This window comes from Mustela nigripes, chromosome 8 (assembly GCF_022355385.1).
Source record: "Mustela nigripes isolate SB6536 chromosome 8, MUSNIG.SB6536, whole genome shotgun sequence".
In the NCBI taxonomy this organism is placed as follows: domain Eukaryota; kingdom Metazoa; phylum Chordata; class Mammalia; order Carnivora; family Mustelidae; genus Mustela; species Mustela nigripes.
Genome location: NC_081564.1, coordinates 88078419 through 88096170, shown reverse-complemented (window position 1 = coordinate 88096170; position 17752 = coordinate 88078419). Strand labels below are relative to the sequence as shown.

Here is a 17752-nt window from a genome sequence, read left to right as displayed (position 1 = left end):
GGGTCCTACCGAGCTGGGCACACTCAGCGGACGCCGCTGCCAGAAGGGTCGCGCGGGCCAGCATCCTGTCGTTCGCTGGATTTGTTGATCCTTGGCTGACCCCCGAAATAACCATCTCCCCTTCACTTCGATAAAATGTGCTCGTATTGTCATTGTAACTGCTGCGTCCACCTGCCGTCACCGGCACAGAAGACACAGCGGAAACTGGAAGACATTTCCAGGCCAGGTGCTAGAAGAATTTCATAGCATTTTTGGCCAAATACAAGCAGATTCACCATCTCTCTGAAGCTTACTTTACAAACCCATTACTCTCCCCTATCCTCAAGCCGCAGCAGCTCCCAGGGTCCCAGCTGGACGGCCCTGGGTCCCGCATGGGGAAGTGACGTGGGCCTTGACAATGACTCCAGGCCTTCCACACGGCCAGGAGGGTGTTCCCCACGCTTCCTGACGACCCACAGCGCTTCTCACAGGAGAGAGCTGACCTTCCTTGATGTTGTACTTCTTCCCGGAGACAACCAATGACGCCATCTTGGAACATAACCTCGGAGACGGGGGCCTTTATTTCTGCAGATAATCTCAGCTCTGACACACTGAGCACTCACCGGTCCATGCTGAGCCCTTTAAGTGTATTGTCTCGTTTCATTTTCACACCGGTTCTTCGAGGGAGGAAGCACTCTGGTGGACCTCAGGCTCTAGACGGAGAAATGAAGCCACCTGGCCAATTGTTTGGATAACTAGGGACTGACACAGGGTTGCCTGACTCCAAAACGACACTCCTCTGGTCATCCCAAACCACCCTCCAGACTGTCCTCCGGACATGCTGAGTGCCTTTGGGCTGTGGGGCCCCAGGGATAGACGAGCCTATGAGGCACCGTCCCCAGTTCCCAGATCAGCCATGAGGGCCATTACAGAGCCCTTAAGAGAGGACAAGTTCATGGTGGCTGGGAAGGAGTCCCACCTGGCCTAGGGTCAGCACATCTGTAAAGAGCCCTCCACGGGCAGACAGAGCCAAGCGGCATCCCCACCTGGAGACTGTGGTCTGTAGGGCAGCCGGCAACGAGCAGTCCCCTCACCCTTGGTCCTCACCGAGGGGAGGAGCTACACCCACTGCTGCGGAATCAGTGGTTCCCCCCGAGTGCCCGTACTTGGCAGTTCAGCTGGGGAAAGAGACTGTCGCCTGGGCTAGAGGAGAAACACAACGACGATACTGGCGAAGAGGATGGGGAGCCCCAGATGCCCCGGAACAAGAGCAGCTGACCTTGGGGAGGCAGGGGATTCACGGAGGCTTTCTGCAGAACCCGGCGCCAAGCTGAGACATGAGGATCCACAGAGGAGGGGAGGAGAGAGGCTCAGGCGCTGGAGAGAACTGAACCAACTTGAAACCCAATCAGGCTGCGTGGCTGGAGGACGGAGAAGGAGCCGGAGGGACAGGGCAGCGCAGCAAGACAGGAGCCCGGAAGACTTAGCAGACGTCCTGCGAGCCATGCCAGCGCATCTGGACTCGATCTCCTGTACACGAGGAACCTGACCTCGGGCACACGGGTATGTGGAAAGCAGAATTCCGTGACGGTCCCACTCCCTGGTATGCACTCCCTGTGGGATCCTTCCCCCAGAGCTTGGCCAGAAGCTGACACTGTCATGACCAGGTCACCTTATGGGAAGGGAAAGGGATCTGCCATGTGATTAAGGTGACTTTAAGGTCCAGATGACTTTAAGGTCCCTAGTCAGATGACTTTGAGTTCACCAAAAGAAAAATTATCCTTAGTGGGCCTGACCTAAGCAGGATGAGCTCCTAAAAGGGACTCAAACTGATAAAGACACCGTCCCACTCCCCTTGAAGAAGCAATTGGCCACGTTCTGGACGGGCCACATGGCAGGGACTACACGTGGCCTTTCATTGCTGAGGGCACCTGTCCTTTGATGCAAGGGACTCGATTTTGCCAACGACCAGAGTTGAGAAGAGAAGCCCAATCTTCAGATGAGACCCTGGCCAACAGCTTGAATTCAGCCCATGAGAGCCTGAGCAGAGGATCCAGATGTCCCCTACAGAGAAACAGAGATATCCGTGGGGGTTGTCTATAGCCACTGAGTTTGTGATGACTTGTTAGACCACAGTTGAACAATGAAGAAGCCGTAGGAAGAAAGGGGCTCTTCCCTCATCTGTGAGCTGGAGTTACGTGGAGTTCAAGCTCACACGGGGGTTCTTAGAAGTGCTGGTGCCTCTGCTGGAGCCAGCTTGCACACGGCACCTGTCACCGACACAGCCACAGGGACTACCTGGAGCAGGAGGTTCGAGGCGAGGGTTGATATGAAAGTGGATTTCTCGATAAACTCAACATTTTAATGAAAGAATTATAACCAAAATGTGACGACCGCCTCCCCGAGGAGTTCCCTCGACTGTGAACTCCCATGTGTTCTCCTGGCCGTGGTGCGGTTGCTCTGGTCATTAACCAGCCCATTTGTATCCAGTGCAACTCATAACTTAACCTATTTTTTCTACGTTTATCAAAATACCACACACCTAAGAGTAAATGTTGGTCTGATGAATGAAAGTAGGAATGAGTGAGATTTTTTTAAAGGGAAAACACATCTGTGCTTCTAGGAAACTGCAGCTGAACACAAACAAGTCTCCTAGAAGCTCCGTGGAGGCAGAGGACGTATTACTATAAGTGATACTGAACCCTATTCCCTCCCTGACACCAGGGACACTGTGAGTGACTGATCACCAATGGACCCCGCTGATGGAGCTCATGGCGCCAGCAGACGGGATGAGGCGTGAAATCGGACCGAGGGAGACCGCTCAGATGAGCGCGGACTCAAACTGCGGCGAGTGCGTGAGAGTGGGTGACCCGCAGAGTGGCAGAGGTGACCTGAAATCGGCAAGCGGCTGAAAGAAGGTATCAGCTGGGCAACGAACGGATCTGTGTTTCCAGAACAGAAACTGGGCGCCACCAGAATAGAAGCATCCAAACAGTCTCGAACATGACCGAATGTTCTCTGAATCCTCCAGATCTCGGGGCCAACTGAAGTCCCTTTGATTGACCCCAGCGTCAGGAAGCAGGGAGTCTTCCGTGGGGGCGAGCGCCTCCCACCTGCCGGCGCCACCCTCTCACTCAAGAGGAAGACACAGGCTCTCTCCCTCACCCTTGCTGCAACGGAAGAGGAGGTCAGGGCGATATGGAACAATTAGGTTCCAAGGTGACGTCTGTCAGCTAGAGGAATACCTATTCTTAAACAGGCTTCAGACCCCAGCCCCCGGAAGCCAAGCAGGAACCCCATGGGGCCCACGGCAAAGGTAGGGGGTTTCTACTTACTACTAGTGAGGTCACTGGCGTCTCCTCCCGGGCCACACACTCTGCACTCTAGCTCACGTGGTGAGCCCAGCGAAGTCCTGGTCAGAACCCTATGGTGACGAACCGGGTTCCCTGCCCCAGTCACCCAGTAGCACATCTCCCCTGGCGGGCAAGTAGGAGAAGGGCATGGCGATGTTGACTTCCAACCACACATCTCTTTGGTTCTACCTTAAACAACAAAAACCAGGCTTACCACAATGTATCTCCTTGCCCAGCCCCCTTTCTCTCTTCCCAGCACCGATTTTATCAAAGCTCGCATTCCGATTTGAGCTGAAATTTGGTGATACTAGAGGAGGGTGACGCCCTTGGAGCTGTGACGCCCCACGCCATGGAGTCCCGAGACACAGCTCTGACATCATACATTTCCTACTCAAATGTGTGACTCGTCTCACCAACCCACTGGGGCGTTTCCTGTTTGCCACCGCATCTCATGCAGGATAGTTTTGTGGACAAGACGGCAAACAGCTGTAAGGTGTCTCTGTAACTGATCAAACTGACAATAGTGTCAATATCTACAGGTGATCCGGTGCCTTCCAAACGCCGAGCACAGAGAGGGACCCATTCCGCGTGTTACCATAATTCTGATGATAAAGAAATGGAGGTTTGTGAATTCGTCTGAAATTCAGCCTTTAAATCCCATGCTGTCTCCGCTAGAGCATGAGGCCAAAAAAGTCCTTAGTTGAGATGGAATGGTGTCCAGCAGGGTTAGCCATGCAGAGCCTGAAAGAAGCTCCTCGTGCCCCTTTCCACATTTTTGTGCAAAATTAAGTGAGGGTAGTGGTGTCCTGCTGATCACGGTTACAGACGGTACCAAGCTGGACCAGTCTCCAGCATTTCCAAATAAAGCAAACCGAATCTAAGTGCAAAGCTGAGAACTTGGGTCCAAGCTCTCAAGGACACGAGTGTAAACCCTCCAGATGTGGTCCCGAGCAGCACACGTGCACAGGAATGAAATGTTTTTACTGAGATCAAAACGTGCGTCAACAGCGTGCTCTGGCTGCCAACAAGCTAACTGGAACACGGGGACGGTCCTCTCTTGCCATCTCCACCCAGTCTGGTAGGATCAGGTGGAACTCTGTGTTGGCACTGACGTGGGAGAAAGCCAGACCCCACTGCCCACTGCAGTTCAAATATTGCCGCCGTTCCAAAGCCCATCTCAGAGCAGCAACGAGCACAGGCAGAGGGTTTTACCATCGTGTAAAGGAGTCACTGCCCCGGCAGCATTTAAGGAGCAAGACGGGATTTTTCTCTTTAGCAGTACAGCCATCAAATATCAAGCTTGAAACTGCATTTGTGTGATAAGCCTTGATAGAAGGTGGCATGGCATGGTGTGAAATGATCTGATAGCACGCAAAATTGTTGTTAGGAGGTGTTGGCACTTGAAAAACAACACATCTTGTTCCCATTGGCTTCAGCTTGAGTTTCCCCCAAGAACATTCCACACAGCCCTGCTTGGAAATCTTCCGTATCCAAGCCCAGGCTGAATGCAACGGGCATTTCCAGCGCCTCGCCCTTTGGCCACAGATGGACAGAGAATACGGCCAGGTGGCTCCAGGCAACACAGAAATTATTTTTCTCTATGTTTTGTACTGTATTTTCCACCCTAAACATCAAAATACAGTATGGTTATTATTTGTACACACACACACGCACACGTACACATATCCGTGTGCACACGCACGTGCAAGAAAGAACCCTGAGTCCCTACTCAAGGTGTCCTGATGAGTAAGGACTTTTATAAGCAAATGTTTCTTGGGTCAAGTTTGCCAAAAACAAATGGCAACTGACACAGCTCGAAGTTCAATACCTACCAAATTATTTCCCCTCGCGTTTGGCTTCTCTTCTGGAAGATTCTGCAGGGATTGTTGGTTGTTTGCCTATTGTCTTTGTTTCTAAGCTCTCAGGGCTGGGAAGGGCGGCGCTCCTCTCCGGCGGACCAGCGGTCGTGTGCGCTCCCCGTTCTCGGACCCCCCGTCCGCTCTCCGCCGGGACTGGCCGACTGCGCCTTGTGGGGACCGTTCCTCGCAGGCTCCTTCCTCCTCTCTCAGCTCTGGTCCTCTCCGCTCTGTCCCCATCCGAGTCAACTAAAACCATGACATTAAACTGCCTTTCTTTTCTATCTGCTCTATAAAAAGGAGCTTTTTTAGACCGTGCTACTTCCTCGTCTAGGAATAAGTTACCTGGGAGTTTGTAGCACGCTCACAGGAGAAAGCGAGAGTGTGCGTGTGTGCATGTGTGTGTGTGCGTGTGTGTGCGTGTGTGTGCGTGTGCCCGCTCCAAGGGGGGTGGGGGGGAGAGAAACACAGTACCGGGAATTAGCTATGCATAAAGAAATTAAAAGAGAATATTTTCCAGAGCAATTGAAGCCCATCTCCTGAACAATGACGACAGCTCCTCATTTTCGACAACAATAGAGGGCACGTAGGAGTCAGCTCATTAGAATATCTGTGGCTCTTTTCTGTTCTCTCTGCATTAAGCCCCCATAATGTCAGTTGTCACTTATTAATGACAATTAACTAGTAATCAGCAGTGAGAGTCTTCGAGGTGGTCTTTGCCTGACAGGTGAAGAAAGAGAACACTGCGCAGTGCCACGCGGTGACACGGAACCTTCAAAGGGAGCACGGCATTTCCATAAATTATTTCAGAAAGAAATTTTCTTTTATACATTCTCTCTAAAGCTTAAGGATCTTTAACCCTAGAAAGGCCACACTCCACCTCTCCTTTGGCAATCTCTTTCTTTCCCAAAGAAACCGATGAGCCACGGATGGTGGCTGGAGCGGCCCTCCATCTGCGGGACCCGGAGGGCCCACTCAACGTCCGCGCCCTCCCTCCTCCTTCCCAGCTTCCACGTAGTCGGGTCCCCATGCATAACACTGGCTACATGCGTCCATGAGGCACGTGACTCACGGACTGCCCGTGGCCAGCTGCGGCGCCGCCCCGGGGCGGAGGGCTGGCCCCGGGCTCTCTCCTGCACTCTCCTCCAGGGGGACCTATCTGCTCTTCGCTCTCTCCTCCGACAGGCAACACGATGACCAGAACCTTTACGCATCAAGACCCCAGTCCCAAACAACACAATTCTCCGGGCTCTTTACTCTCCACTGGGCTGTCTTCCGCCCCAAGTCTCGGCCCTCCACCTGCTACTCCAACCGAGACACAACCAGGCAGCATCTTCCCAGCACGTGTGCCCCACCTGAACATGGGCTCTCACACGGCACACACCTGCCCTCCCGGGTTTCCGCGACGCTACAGTGTTTGGCCTGGAGGACTCTGGGGCATGGCGATTTTCAAGAAAACCCTTGGAAGGTGAGAAAAAGGTGAAATGGCGTCAGTACTGGAAAAAATGTTGTCTTTGAAAAGGAGAGGCTTCCGAAAGGCCGAGTTTGCCTGGAGGAGTAGCGTGCTGACCGGTGGCAACCGGACGAGTGAACGCTCGCGACCCCCGCCGGGAGTGTGCACGGGGCCAGCGCCAAGCACGTTCTGAGAAAGTTGTCTGAATCTATTCCTACAACACGATGCAGCTAGACCGCTCCCTCGGCCGGAAACCATTAGCACAACAGGTGATGTTCGACCCAATGTCTTACGGAGCAGACTCCGGGTGCCTGCTACAGAATTCCAGTCTCGAATAGGGAAGCCTTGGGAAGCGAACCAGGGGTCTGAAACCTAAGTGAGTCAGAGAAAATCAGGGGGAGTGCCAACAGAACTGAAACGGAGGTTTTAAGAAAAGTGAGGGGTCATCTGGAAAGAAACTTTGGGACTGGAGTTTTAGAAATCTGTTTTCTCCTGAGAAGCGGGAATGACAAGCCTCTGATGCTTCTCTCTGCGGCTTCCATTGTTTGGTTAAAAGGACTCTGTGGTGTTGCAAAGCTTCTGGGACCACAAACAAGATGTTACCTGTGGTCACTATGAAGTTCCCACCAACTCACCAGAACTGTAAGATGAATATTCACACTGTCTTTAACAAAACAGTCTTCATGAGAAAGATTACCACGTTAAATGCCCTATTTAAAAAATATCATTCACAGTAGTCTGAAGTTTGAACGAAGTCCTTTCCATCAGATTTCTGCTTGGAGATGACTTCAGACGGTAATGCCGTTGTTTCCACTGACTGAGGGAAGGAAGGGCGTCCCCGTCGATCTGCCCAGAGTTCTCGTGCCTCCAACAGTGCAAAAACCAGGCTCCCATTAAGTGAGACCCATACTTGAGCTACCGTCTTGGAATCTGCATACCCAAATTAATTCTTTGTATATTTCATCACTTGAAAAGGGTGAGGAATCTCCAAAAGGAGCATGAGTAGCTTCAAAAGTGGCCATCAGACTTTACTGGCTTATAAACAAGTGTATTACAAGTGACATGAACGTATTCAGGGCTCTTCTGTGTCTTAAAGTTAACAAATCAAACATAAGTAACTATAGGCCTTCCGTAATTTGAATGAATTTAGAGTCATGGGTTGAAATTGGTAAGTCTAATGATGTATTGATCAATTCTTATCAGTATTATTAACAGGGCATAATGGCATGAGACATGTGTCAGAATGCTATGGCTTGGAGTTGGGATTCAATATAAATTTTAAATGACACAGGTCATAAAGAATTCAAAAATTCTGAGAAGTTTTATTATTACATAGCACTTATCATACACCCACAAGTTTTGTTATTCTGCAAAGAGGAAAGGAAATTCTTAGTTTCAGTCAGCTGGATTAAAGTGCAAAAATGATTCCAAAAACATGCATAAATGCATACAAATTTACAGAAAGGAGAAAAATGCTTTAATCTTGGGATGGATTGCTTTGTAGCAGCTCCTAGGAAATCCAGTGGAACACCAGTTGCTTGAAAGGATCTGCTCAATGATTCCAGTTACACAGAATGGGATTTCCCTATCACCTACGTATTTTAGAAACTGCTGATGATCGTGTAACCGTCCTCAGTCCTCTTCATTCGTGTTCTTTTTGGCCAAGCTTTCAGAAAAACACAACCCTAAAATTTCAGGTTTGCATAGAAAACTCACAGCCTTAAAGACCTCCTTCTAAATTCGTCTATAAGTGATGCATTCTCTCCAACCCAGAAACTACCTCTTTAGTTTGTATTGAAACACGATGAAATGAAGGGAGTCCCACAGAGAAACACCAACCGTCTGATCTCACTTACGTACGGAATCTAAAAACCAAGCCGCCCACCCACGCTGCCCGAGGCGCGGCGGTGGGGAGGGGCATGGGTGGGATGGGTGCAGTGGTCCGAAGGCACAAGCTTGCGGTTATGAAATAGCGAGGTCCCGGGGATGTGACGTAGGCCTGGGGACTGCGGTTCATAATATTGACTTGCAGAGACCAAAGTTGCTTAACAGAATAAATCTGAAAAGCTTCCCCCACAAGAAGACGACCCCCCGTGTGTGGTGATGAGTGCGAACCAGTAGCTGTGGCGGTCACGCGTTGGTCACGGCAGATCCCGGGTCACCACGTGTGGCCGGAACTAGCATCTGGTCCGATGTCCGTTTCCTCTCAACAGAAGCACGTGTGTCCGGTATGTCCACTATGTCAACAAAACGTGATGACATGGGAGCCCCGTGCTTCTACAGCCCGTCCAGCGGGTGGAAGTCAGTGACCCTGTAGCCCACCATCGGACCATCTTCACACTGGTCCGATAAAAATCATGGATACTTTGGTGTCGCTTAGGAAACATTACGATTGGTTACGGATCGATTCCTGAACAGCTGTTGGGGAGCACACGCTGCTCTCCGTCCTCCGAAGCGCAGCCTGAGCGGGTCAGCATCCAGGCGACACGCCTTCCTTGCGCCAGCCTCACAGACGTGCTGCAGCCTCTGCTTGCTTCCGTCCAAAACCTACGTGGGAGGCTTCAGTTCTCAGCTCCAGAGCAAGCTCACGGGAGCGAGGGCTCCCCGATTCAGGCCCTAGAAGGGGTTCTTCTCCCTGTCCTTCGAACGCCCAACACAGGTTTCCGCAGTGTGCGGTCACCCCAGGTAACAAGTCTCATCTTCCTGGGGCCATCCTCTTTCCTTTGAGATGCCATTTGTTTCCCCAATGATATGAATTATACCGTAGTAATGGGAACCACAGAATCGAGCTTTTCTTCCATTTACAATTCGGGCAGCTTAAAGAGAGTCTAGGTACATCATTTGCAGGCATCACTGGGCCTGGTTTGCCGCCTGCGGGAGGGCGTGCTGGACGGAGTGTGGCCGGGAGGGACGGCCGCCGTGCTCCGGCCCTGAGCCGGGGGGAGCCACAGCCCTCAGCTGGCTCTTCTCCCTCCTCCGTGATGTGTCATCTGTAAAATACGTGTACTGGCCACTCAATTAAATGAAATCATAATTCATGTGCAGATACTCCTCAGATTTGTACTTTCTTAAACCATCCGTCCTTTAAATAACATCAATGGGCAATAAACATTAAAAGCATTATAAATTAAAACATCAAGATTCCATTGGCCAATTAGAGAAACTAGCCAGAAATTTAAACTGAAAAAAAAAAAAAAAAATCCTCGTGATCACCCAGAAGAGGTCCATGTAGAGAAGGGGTCATTCTCATGGTAGGGGGAGTATGAACTGGTACAAACTCTCTTGTGGACCATTTGGGCACAAAGTCCCACTGTGATACAGATATATCAGTTCTAAGTATTTGTTCTAAAGGAATAATCCGAGGGGGGCTTGGGTGGCTCAGTCAGTTAAGCATCACACTTGATTTCAGCTGAGGTCATGATCTCGGGGTCCGGAGACTGAGCCCCATGTCAGGCTGCACAGGCAGCAGGTGTCTGCTTCTCTTCCTCTTCCTCTGCTCCTGCCCCTGCTCGTGTGCTCTCTCTCCAAAACAAACAAGTAAATCTTTTTTTTCTTTTTTGAAAAGGAAAATCAGAAATGAGTGGAGTGTTCTTTGTTCTCGTTCGTAATAGTGAAAACTTGAGCAGAATCTGATGATGCTTCCTAAAATTCTAACAGAATTGGTAAGTATAGTCCATCTCAGTAAGATTAGAAAGTTTTGATGAAATGGGAAAATATGCATTATGTCCTACCAGCTAAAGAAAGCAAAATATAAGAGTATGGGCATGATCTCTGTGTTGAGCATCACGGAGAAAAGATTTAGCATTAAAATACTAACAGTGATTTTCTTTTAGATGAAGATAAGAGTTAACTTTTATTTCTTTTTCTGTGTTGCAAGTTTTCTGCGGTGACTTAGTATGAGAATATAGTTATGTAAAAAGTACAAATGCTGTCTAAAATTTACAATTCAGTAAGTGGATTTTGGTGGTTCCCATCACCTTCAGAGAAATAATAATAGTCCACAACAAAGAACTTGGAAAAGAGAAGCCTGTGTGCGTGCACAAGTTTCTGAGAATTCAGAAGGTGTTTAAGCATGATCGACACAAATGCTAATAGCTTCTAAACGATTATCAAACCTAGGAATGCAGGACATGAATCTTAATGTTTTTAATCATTTTTCACCTACAATGCCTAAAAGCTTGTTTCCCCTAGATAAACTCTTGTCTATCATTGCTTTCTGGGTTTTCTATCTTTTTAAATATTGATAAAATGGCAAAGGACCATCCTCACCCAAACCACATTCTGAGGAAGATCTCAAAGTTTTAAAAGTCCCACATTTACAGGTATAATATTGGATTCGTTATTATACCTAAGGCTCATGGTGCAAATAGGAATGTCTAACCGGATGGAAACACCGGCCGGCCATGTCAAGTGCGTCCCCCCAGCCCTCCACACCCCTGCCAGCTGGGCGAGGGGTCAGCTCCTTCTGGCTGCTTGGGGCTCTTCGGTACCTGCTGCAGAAGATGCAGACCTGCTCCCTGGGTTAAGAGAGGAGCGCAGAGAAATGGAGAGAACATAATGCCATGTGCAGAGCCCCTTCCGGGGACACAAGAGATGAAGGAGAGATGGGCACGTTTATTCAAATGCAGATGAAGGAAGCAGAAATGTCTGTAAGGAAACCCTCACGTCAGAGGTAGCCAATTTCTTCCTGGGATTAGTCCATCCCTCTTCTGTGTTTATACAGACTGAGTCTGTATTACTATGTAGACCTCTATTCGATTGCGCTTGCTACAAACTCACCACAAACACGATTTCAACTTACTTATCGGATCCAACAGAAGACAGAGCTGCCCCATTTTGTGGTGGGATGTGGGCTGTGCTGGGAGGTGATTTGAAGAGTGCATGTCTGCTCTGGGCCTGTCCCCGTTCTGTGCATCGGAGTCATCAGACCCAACAGCCCCACTGGAGTCCCCAGCCCAGAGATGCCCAGCCCTTCACTGCCACCCCCTCACCGAGGTACCCGGGGCAGGTCCACCTGGGGCAGGTCCCACCCGGGGCAGATCAAAGCAGGTGATCTGGGCCTGGCAAAGCCTCCTGGGCTCTGAGCCCTGGTTCTGTGAATCACAAGCCATGTGATCTTGGGCAGTGGCTGTGCTGGGCTCCTCGTGTGCAGGCAAGCATGCAAGTGACACACTTTACGCCCCACCCCGGTCCACAACAACGATGGGTGACAAGATAAGTGTGTGATTATGAGTTGGGGCGGGGAGAAGAAGAAGAAGAAGAAGAAGAAAGGAAAACCCAAATTCTGTGCCCAAGCCCCAGCGGTCAGGACTCGAGTACAAGCAGCTCCCAAATGTCTTAGCCGCTGCCCGTGGGGACGGACCCCAGCAGACCCTGCCCGGACCCTGACCTCCCGGCACACCGCTGCACCTGCTCTTCCGACGTCTGCCGCAGGGTGAAATTGCAGAACCATGCGTCTGGGGCCCCGTGGTGATACAGATATGACTTCAAAGGATTGTTATGCAAAGACCCCAAGACCCCATCTCCTGCTATAGACCTCGTTTTTCTTCTCTGTCACCTCTTGAGTCCAAAGTGCATAATCACCCAGTACTTGAGCCGAATGTCTAAATGGCTGAAGCTCCTGAAGACAGAGCTATTTACCAATGACAAAAGTGGGGGCAACTGTGGCCAGTGTCCCTGGCTCTCTCGGCATTAGCAAAACACTGTGTCAAGATGGTGCCCAGACTGCCATGGCCCCTCACCCAGTCGTCCGCGGAAACGGAGCCAGCGAGCCACCCCGGCCAGCGCTCAGCTGCTTCTGAACCGAGCGCCGCGCCTTTCAACATTTCTCAGGACACAGTTTTATGGAAAACTGAAGCAAAAGGCAGAACAAGGCATTTTCCCGCTTGTGTCAGGAAGCACTTTTGGAGAGGAAAGGGGCTGGGGTCATGACGTCAGTGCTCCCCCCAGTGCAGACGGAAGCCGTCAGCCCCTGGAGAGGGGCGCTCGGGAGTCACCCGCTCACACGCCAGGAGTCCTGGTGCTCTCCTCCATGGGGCCCTCGGTGCGCCGGGGGGACCTGCGGAAGGCACACGAACCCCCAACCTGGAAGCATAAAACCATGCAGGGTCATGGACAGAAACCAGGGATCCCTCTCTGGAGCGACACAGAACCAGTGCCAAGGCCCCCAGAGCAAGAACTGTGCTTCTGCCCCTCACCCCTGAGTCCCTGGATTGGCACTATGGATACCTGTGGACATCTCCAAATGGTCCACAAGGGTCCTCTGGATGAGGCCCCTCGGTCCGCGTCTACACAGAAGAGCCATCCAGCGCTCAGGGGCTGAACTCCGTCATCCGTGGCCCCCGGCAGAGTTAACACATTTAATGATTATTTTTTAAAAATGCAATACATATATGAACGGAGCACGTCGGCATCCAAATCACGCAGAGAGAATTTGGAATCAACTCGTTGTTGGTTGATCGCATGAGCGACACCTCTCGCTGCCGAAACGACTTCTCGAAGGCAATATAATGACGACATGACAATCTACGTAAATCAAGAACTGCTTGTGGGTTTATTTTACATTTGAGAAAACAGTGGATTTAATTGTGTGAACCAAAATGTACTGTACAATATTAATGATAGAACATCAAAATGTGTAATTAATAGTGCATTGCTTTCTTTGTTTCCACTTATTTATTTTTGTCTGATATACATGCATCCGGAACGATGCAGGTACCAGTAAAACTTCTCTATTTAAATCAAGCTGCAGGAACTAAATTTTATTCAAAAATTGTGGTTTTACATTATATACACAGAAATTTAATATAAAATGACAATATAAAAAGTTAAAAGAGAAAGCATACAGCCAGAAGGTACAAAGAAAGTTGAATAGATTAAAATGGTAGGATATGTAACATAGAGGGGTTTTGAAGCTGATGCTGGCAATTTACAAGGAAAGGACTCCAACGTTTGCCCCATGTTTTTTTCATTTACCAATGCAGCACGCTATAGAAAGGTCAGCTTATACCAAAGCTTACATTTGTAAATAACTATAAACCGCAGTATTTTACAGGAAAAAAAAGAAATAGCATTTTTACACATTTTTAAATAATAGCTTGCATACTTTTTTTTGCCGAAAGTGGCATTTTTTTTTTCAGCATCCAGAGGGTTTGGGCATAGTGGCAACTGGGGTGTTTGGTGGTGGTGGTGGTGGTGGTAGTGGTGGTGGTGGTGGGTTTTTTTGTTTTTTTGTTTTGTTTTGTTTCGTTTCGTTTTCAATGTGTAAAGCTGTGGCTTCCTAACCCCACGACTCCTAGACAACTTTCTATCTTCCAACAGCTGCATGCATGTTTCCTTCACAAACCAGTTCTGCATATAAAAGCTCATTTTTTTAATTATTAAATAAGTTTTGTGTCTGACACAGCTTTTGATCTGAATGAAATGCCTTTAAGCCTTTTTTTCTTTCTTTTTTTTTTTTTTTTTTTTTTTGAGTGAAAGGCACAGAAATGCAATTGCAGTCCTCAAAGGGTTAAATTCGACACTACCAGGTTCTATGACCTTTATTGTCATGGCAACTTTGTAATTTTAGGATGTCTTTTTATCATTGTTATTTGTGTCTTTCTTCTCTGCTAAATGCATGTCTCTGAGTAGTGTGCCCACTATTTCCTACAAAAGATAGCTTAACATCAAGAACAGATGTTGAAAATAAAGGTCAGACTTTGACTCACGGAAAAAGAAAAATAACATGCACAATCGGACAAAGAGCATATAAATATAACTACAAAATATGTGTAAGAAAAAACCAAGGTCCAGACAGCCAGCTCGGCAACAAAGGGAAGGCTGATTTCGGAGGCTCAGCCCAGGCCTAGTGCAGTCCAAAGACGACGTGTAGTGCAATGTGCCGCGGCCCCTCGCGCTCCTGGACGCTACTGTTTCTCCAGCTCCGTCACGTAGATCAGGTGGTCCTCCGGGGACTTGCCGTGGGTCTTACTAAGGTGCAGTTTGACTGCGTGCTTGCTTGCAAAAGTCCGGTTGCAAAGCTTGCATTGGAATGTGGAGCCCCCATCATCCTCGGCAGCCCCGACCGGGCCCAGAGCTTTGTTTGCCAGGACTTTTGAAACATTCTGCTGTTCTTGAATCTGATTTAGTGGCAGCTTGGAGAGATCCTTCAAGCTGAAGCCCAAGTGTGTTTCTAGGTGATTTATGTACGTAGAAGCAGTTCTGAACTGAGAGGCACAATCGTTGCAAAAGAAAACAGGATGCCCTGTGTCCAGGTTCTTCAGGAACTTGGTACCCCCTGTCCTCCTCAGCTGATACTTCACGTTGGCCAGCCAGTGGCTGATGGTGGTCATGGACAGCCCGGTAAACTTGGAGATGTGCACGCGCTCCTGCGGGCCCAGGTCCGACATGATGTACTTACCCTCCGGCGTCTCCCGCAGGCTCGAGGCGAACTGTGCCTGCAGGAGCAGCAGGTGCTGCGGGTTCCAGTGGGACTGGCGTCCCTTCCTCTTGTGCACAGGCGACAGCTCGTCCAGCGCTTCCTCGAAGCTGCTGCCGTCGGCGTCCGACTTCTCGGACACGGTGGAGGGCGTGGAGGACTTGGGGGTCAGCCGGCCCGTGAGGTTCTTCACCATGTCGGAGATGTCCATGAGGGCGCTCTCCCGGAGAGGGGACGCCACGGGGTCGGCCGCGCTGGAGACCAGGGGCTTGCTTTTGGCCTTGGTCAGGTCGATGGGCTGGTCGCTGTTGTCGTAGTAGTAGCGGTCGATGGCGTCCGCCTGCTTGATGGGGGCGGCGGGGTAGACCGGCTTGTCCAGCATGCTGTTGCTGATCTTGTACAGCATGGCCAGCGGGTCCAGCGACGGGCTCACGGGCTTGGACACCTTGCCCAAGTGCGTGTTCATGATGGACTGCAGCGCGCTGAGCGGGTTGATGAAGGAGGGCTCCGCCGAGTGGTCCGTGATGATCCCCAGGTTATTACAGCCGTTGGTGACTCTGGCCTTCAGAGGCTCGGTGCCGTTTGGGGTGTGCGTGTCCGGCACGCCCTCCTTTTTGGCCTTCCCCGCCTCCGCCTCCGGGCCCTTCTTCTGCGTGGCCTTGCCACTGCCGCCATCCTCTGCGCGGGGGAAGTCTTTATTCTCTTTGGCCACAGGGGACACGGCCTTGGCCGGGGAGCCCTTCTCCCTGTCGGCGGCGGGCCGCTCCTCCTTCTTCACGCTGACCTTGCCGGTGACCTTCTCCACCAGCTCCTCCATGGCGGACACGTTGCTCTTGTGCGGCGGCGGCGTGAGGCTCCCCGGGGAGTGCAGCAGCGCGCTGTGCTCCGGGGCCAGCGACTTCACGCCGCCGGCATAGGACGGTTGCACCTGCACACTCTGCACGGTGGGCAGCGGCTTCACGGCGCCGGGCAGCTGGTAGGCCGCGTGGATGCTGGGGTAGCCGCCCCACGAGGGCGCACCATTCTGCGCTTTGCTGATGGCCGTGGAGACCGTGTTCTCCAGGGACTTGAGGATGTCCACCCCGCCCTTGGGGCTGTCGTCCAGGTCCTCCTCGCGGAGGTACTGATACAGGGCAGTGGGCTCGAACTTCTCGGGGGCGTCCTCACTCTCCTCCTTGACCTTCTTGTCTGCCTCGCCCACCGCTGGCGCCTTGTCCTTCTCGGGCTCCTTCTTGTCCTCGGAGGGCGTGGTGCCCGCAGGGGAGTCGGGCTGCTTCTTGATGTGGGCGGCGGGCAGCCGGGTGTGCGTGGTGGGGGGCAGGGGTATGGACTGGATCTTCTCTTCCACCACCGGGTCCAGCACCAGCTGCTTGCCCTTCTTGGAGGCCGAGGTGGTGACCTTGAGGAAGTGGCCGGTGACCATCATGTGGGCGGTGAGCTGCTGCAGCGTGTCGTGCGAGCTCCCGCACTCCATGCACTTGAGGATCTGTGCCTTGCGGGCCTCGAACTGCCAGGTGTAGCTGGCGCCGTTCTGGTAGCCGTAGCGGTTGTTGGGCGTCACGTAGGGGTTGGCGGTCTTCTGGTCCTTGGCCGCCTCGCTGAGCACGGCATCGGCGCCAAGCCCCGCGGGCTCCGGCGAACACGGGGACGCCAGGTCCTGCAGGGCGCGCTTCTTGGTGGAAGGGACCAGCTTGGTGATGGCCGGCACTGGCTCCTTCAGAGGCACTTTCTGGTAATGCTTTGTCTTGATCATGTGGACGCTCAGGTCCTGCAGGGACTCGAAGGAGTGGCCGCAGTACATGCACTTGAGCACCTTCTGGGCTTCCTCCTTGCCCTCCATCTCCATCAGCGAGCGCTTGCGGGGCTTGGACCAGCGCTTGGTCTTCTCGGAGTCCTTGTCCCTGTTGTCATCGCGGTAGTGCCCCGTCTCGTTCATGTGCACGGTCAGCTCCACCAGCGTGTCGTACGCGGCGCTGCAGTCCTTGCAGCGGAACTTGCTGGCGCCCGTGAACACCGAGCCGTACAGCTTGTTGTTCTGCCGGTACAGCTGCACGGTGCTGAAGAGGCTGGGCTCGGGGAGCAGCCCGTACGAGGACGTCTGCTGCAGCGTCTTGGCCAGCGCGGCCTGATGCCAGTCGTACCCCGAGCCGCCGCTGCCGCCGCCACCGCCGGAGCCCGAGCCCGAGCCCGAGCTGGGGGTGCTGGCCGTAGTGCCCGTGGCGCCCGCCGTGCAGGCGGGGGGTGTGGGGGCCGGGGTGGAGCCCTCCTTCTGGCCCGCATCGTTGTTGCTGGAGGTCGAGCCCGACTTCTTCAAATCCAGAGCCAGGCTGGACCAGCAGGACTCGGAGAACAAGTTCGCATACACAGCCTTGATCTGGGCCAAGCTGTCCTGGGGGTAGGAGACACTGTCCGGGCCCTGCGGCTCCTCCTTCTCCTCTCTGGAGGAAGAGCTTTTGAAGTGGACGAGCTGGTCGCTGTTCTCGCTGAAGGGCGACCCGTAGCCGGCGTCCTGGTTTGTCGCGGAGCTGACGGGGGAGTTCTGGTAGCTCTGAGCTTCCTTGATCTCGGGGTCCTCATTGCACACGTAGTCGCTTTCCGGGATGTCCAGGGACAGCCCGTCCTCCTGCACGCTCTCTTCATCTATTTCCGCCGCCTTCAGTTCTTCCTCGGGAACATAAGCTAGGGGAGAAAA

The 17752-nt window shown here is 51.9% G+C and overlaps 1 protein-coding gene across 1 annotated transcript in view; it reads right to left on the bottom strand.

Annotated features, from left to right (window-relative positions):
- Positions 1-13171: 13171 nt before the first annotated feature.
- Positions 13172-17752, bottom strand: part of TSHZ1 (teashirt zinc finger homeobox 1) — a 74362-nt gene continuing 69781 nt past the window's right edge. Inside the window, exon 2 of the mRNA XM_059409839.1 lies at positions 13172-17739. Coding sequence (XP_059265822.1) covers positions 14549-17739 — 3191 coding nt within the window. The 3' untranslated portion in view covers positions 13172-14548. The remainder of the gene's footprint in view (positions 17740-17752) is intronic.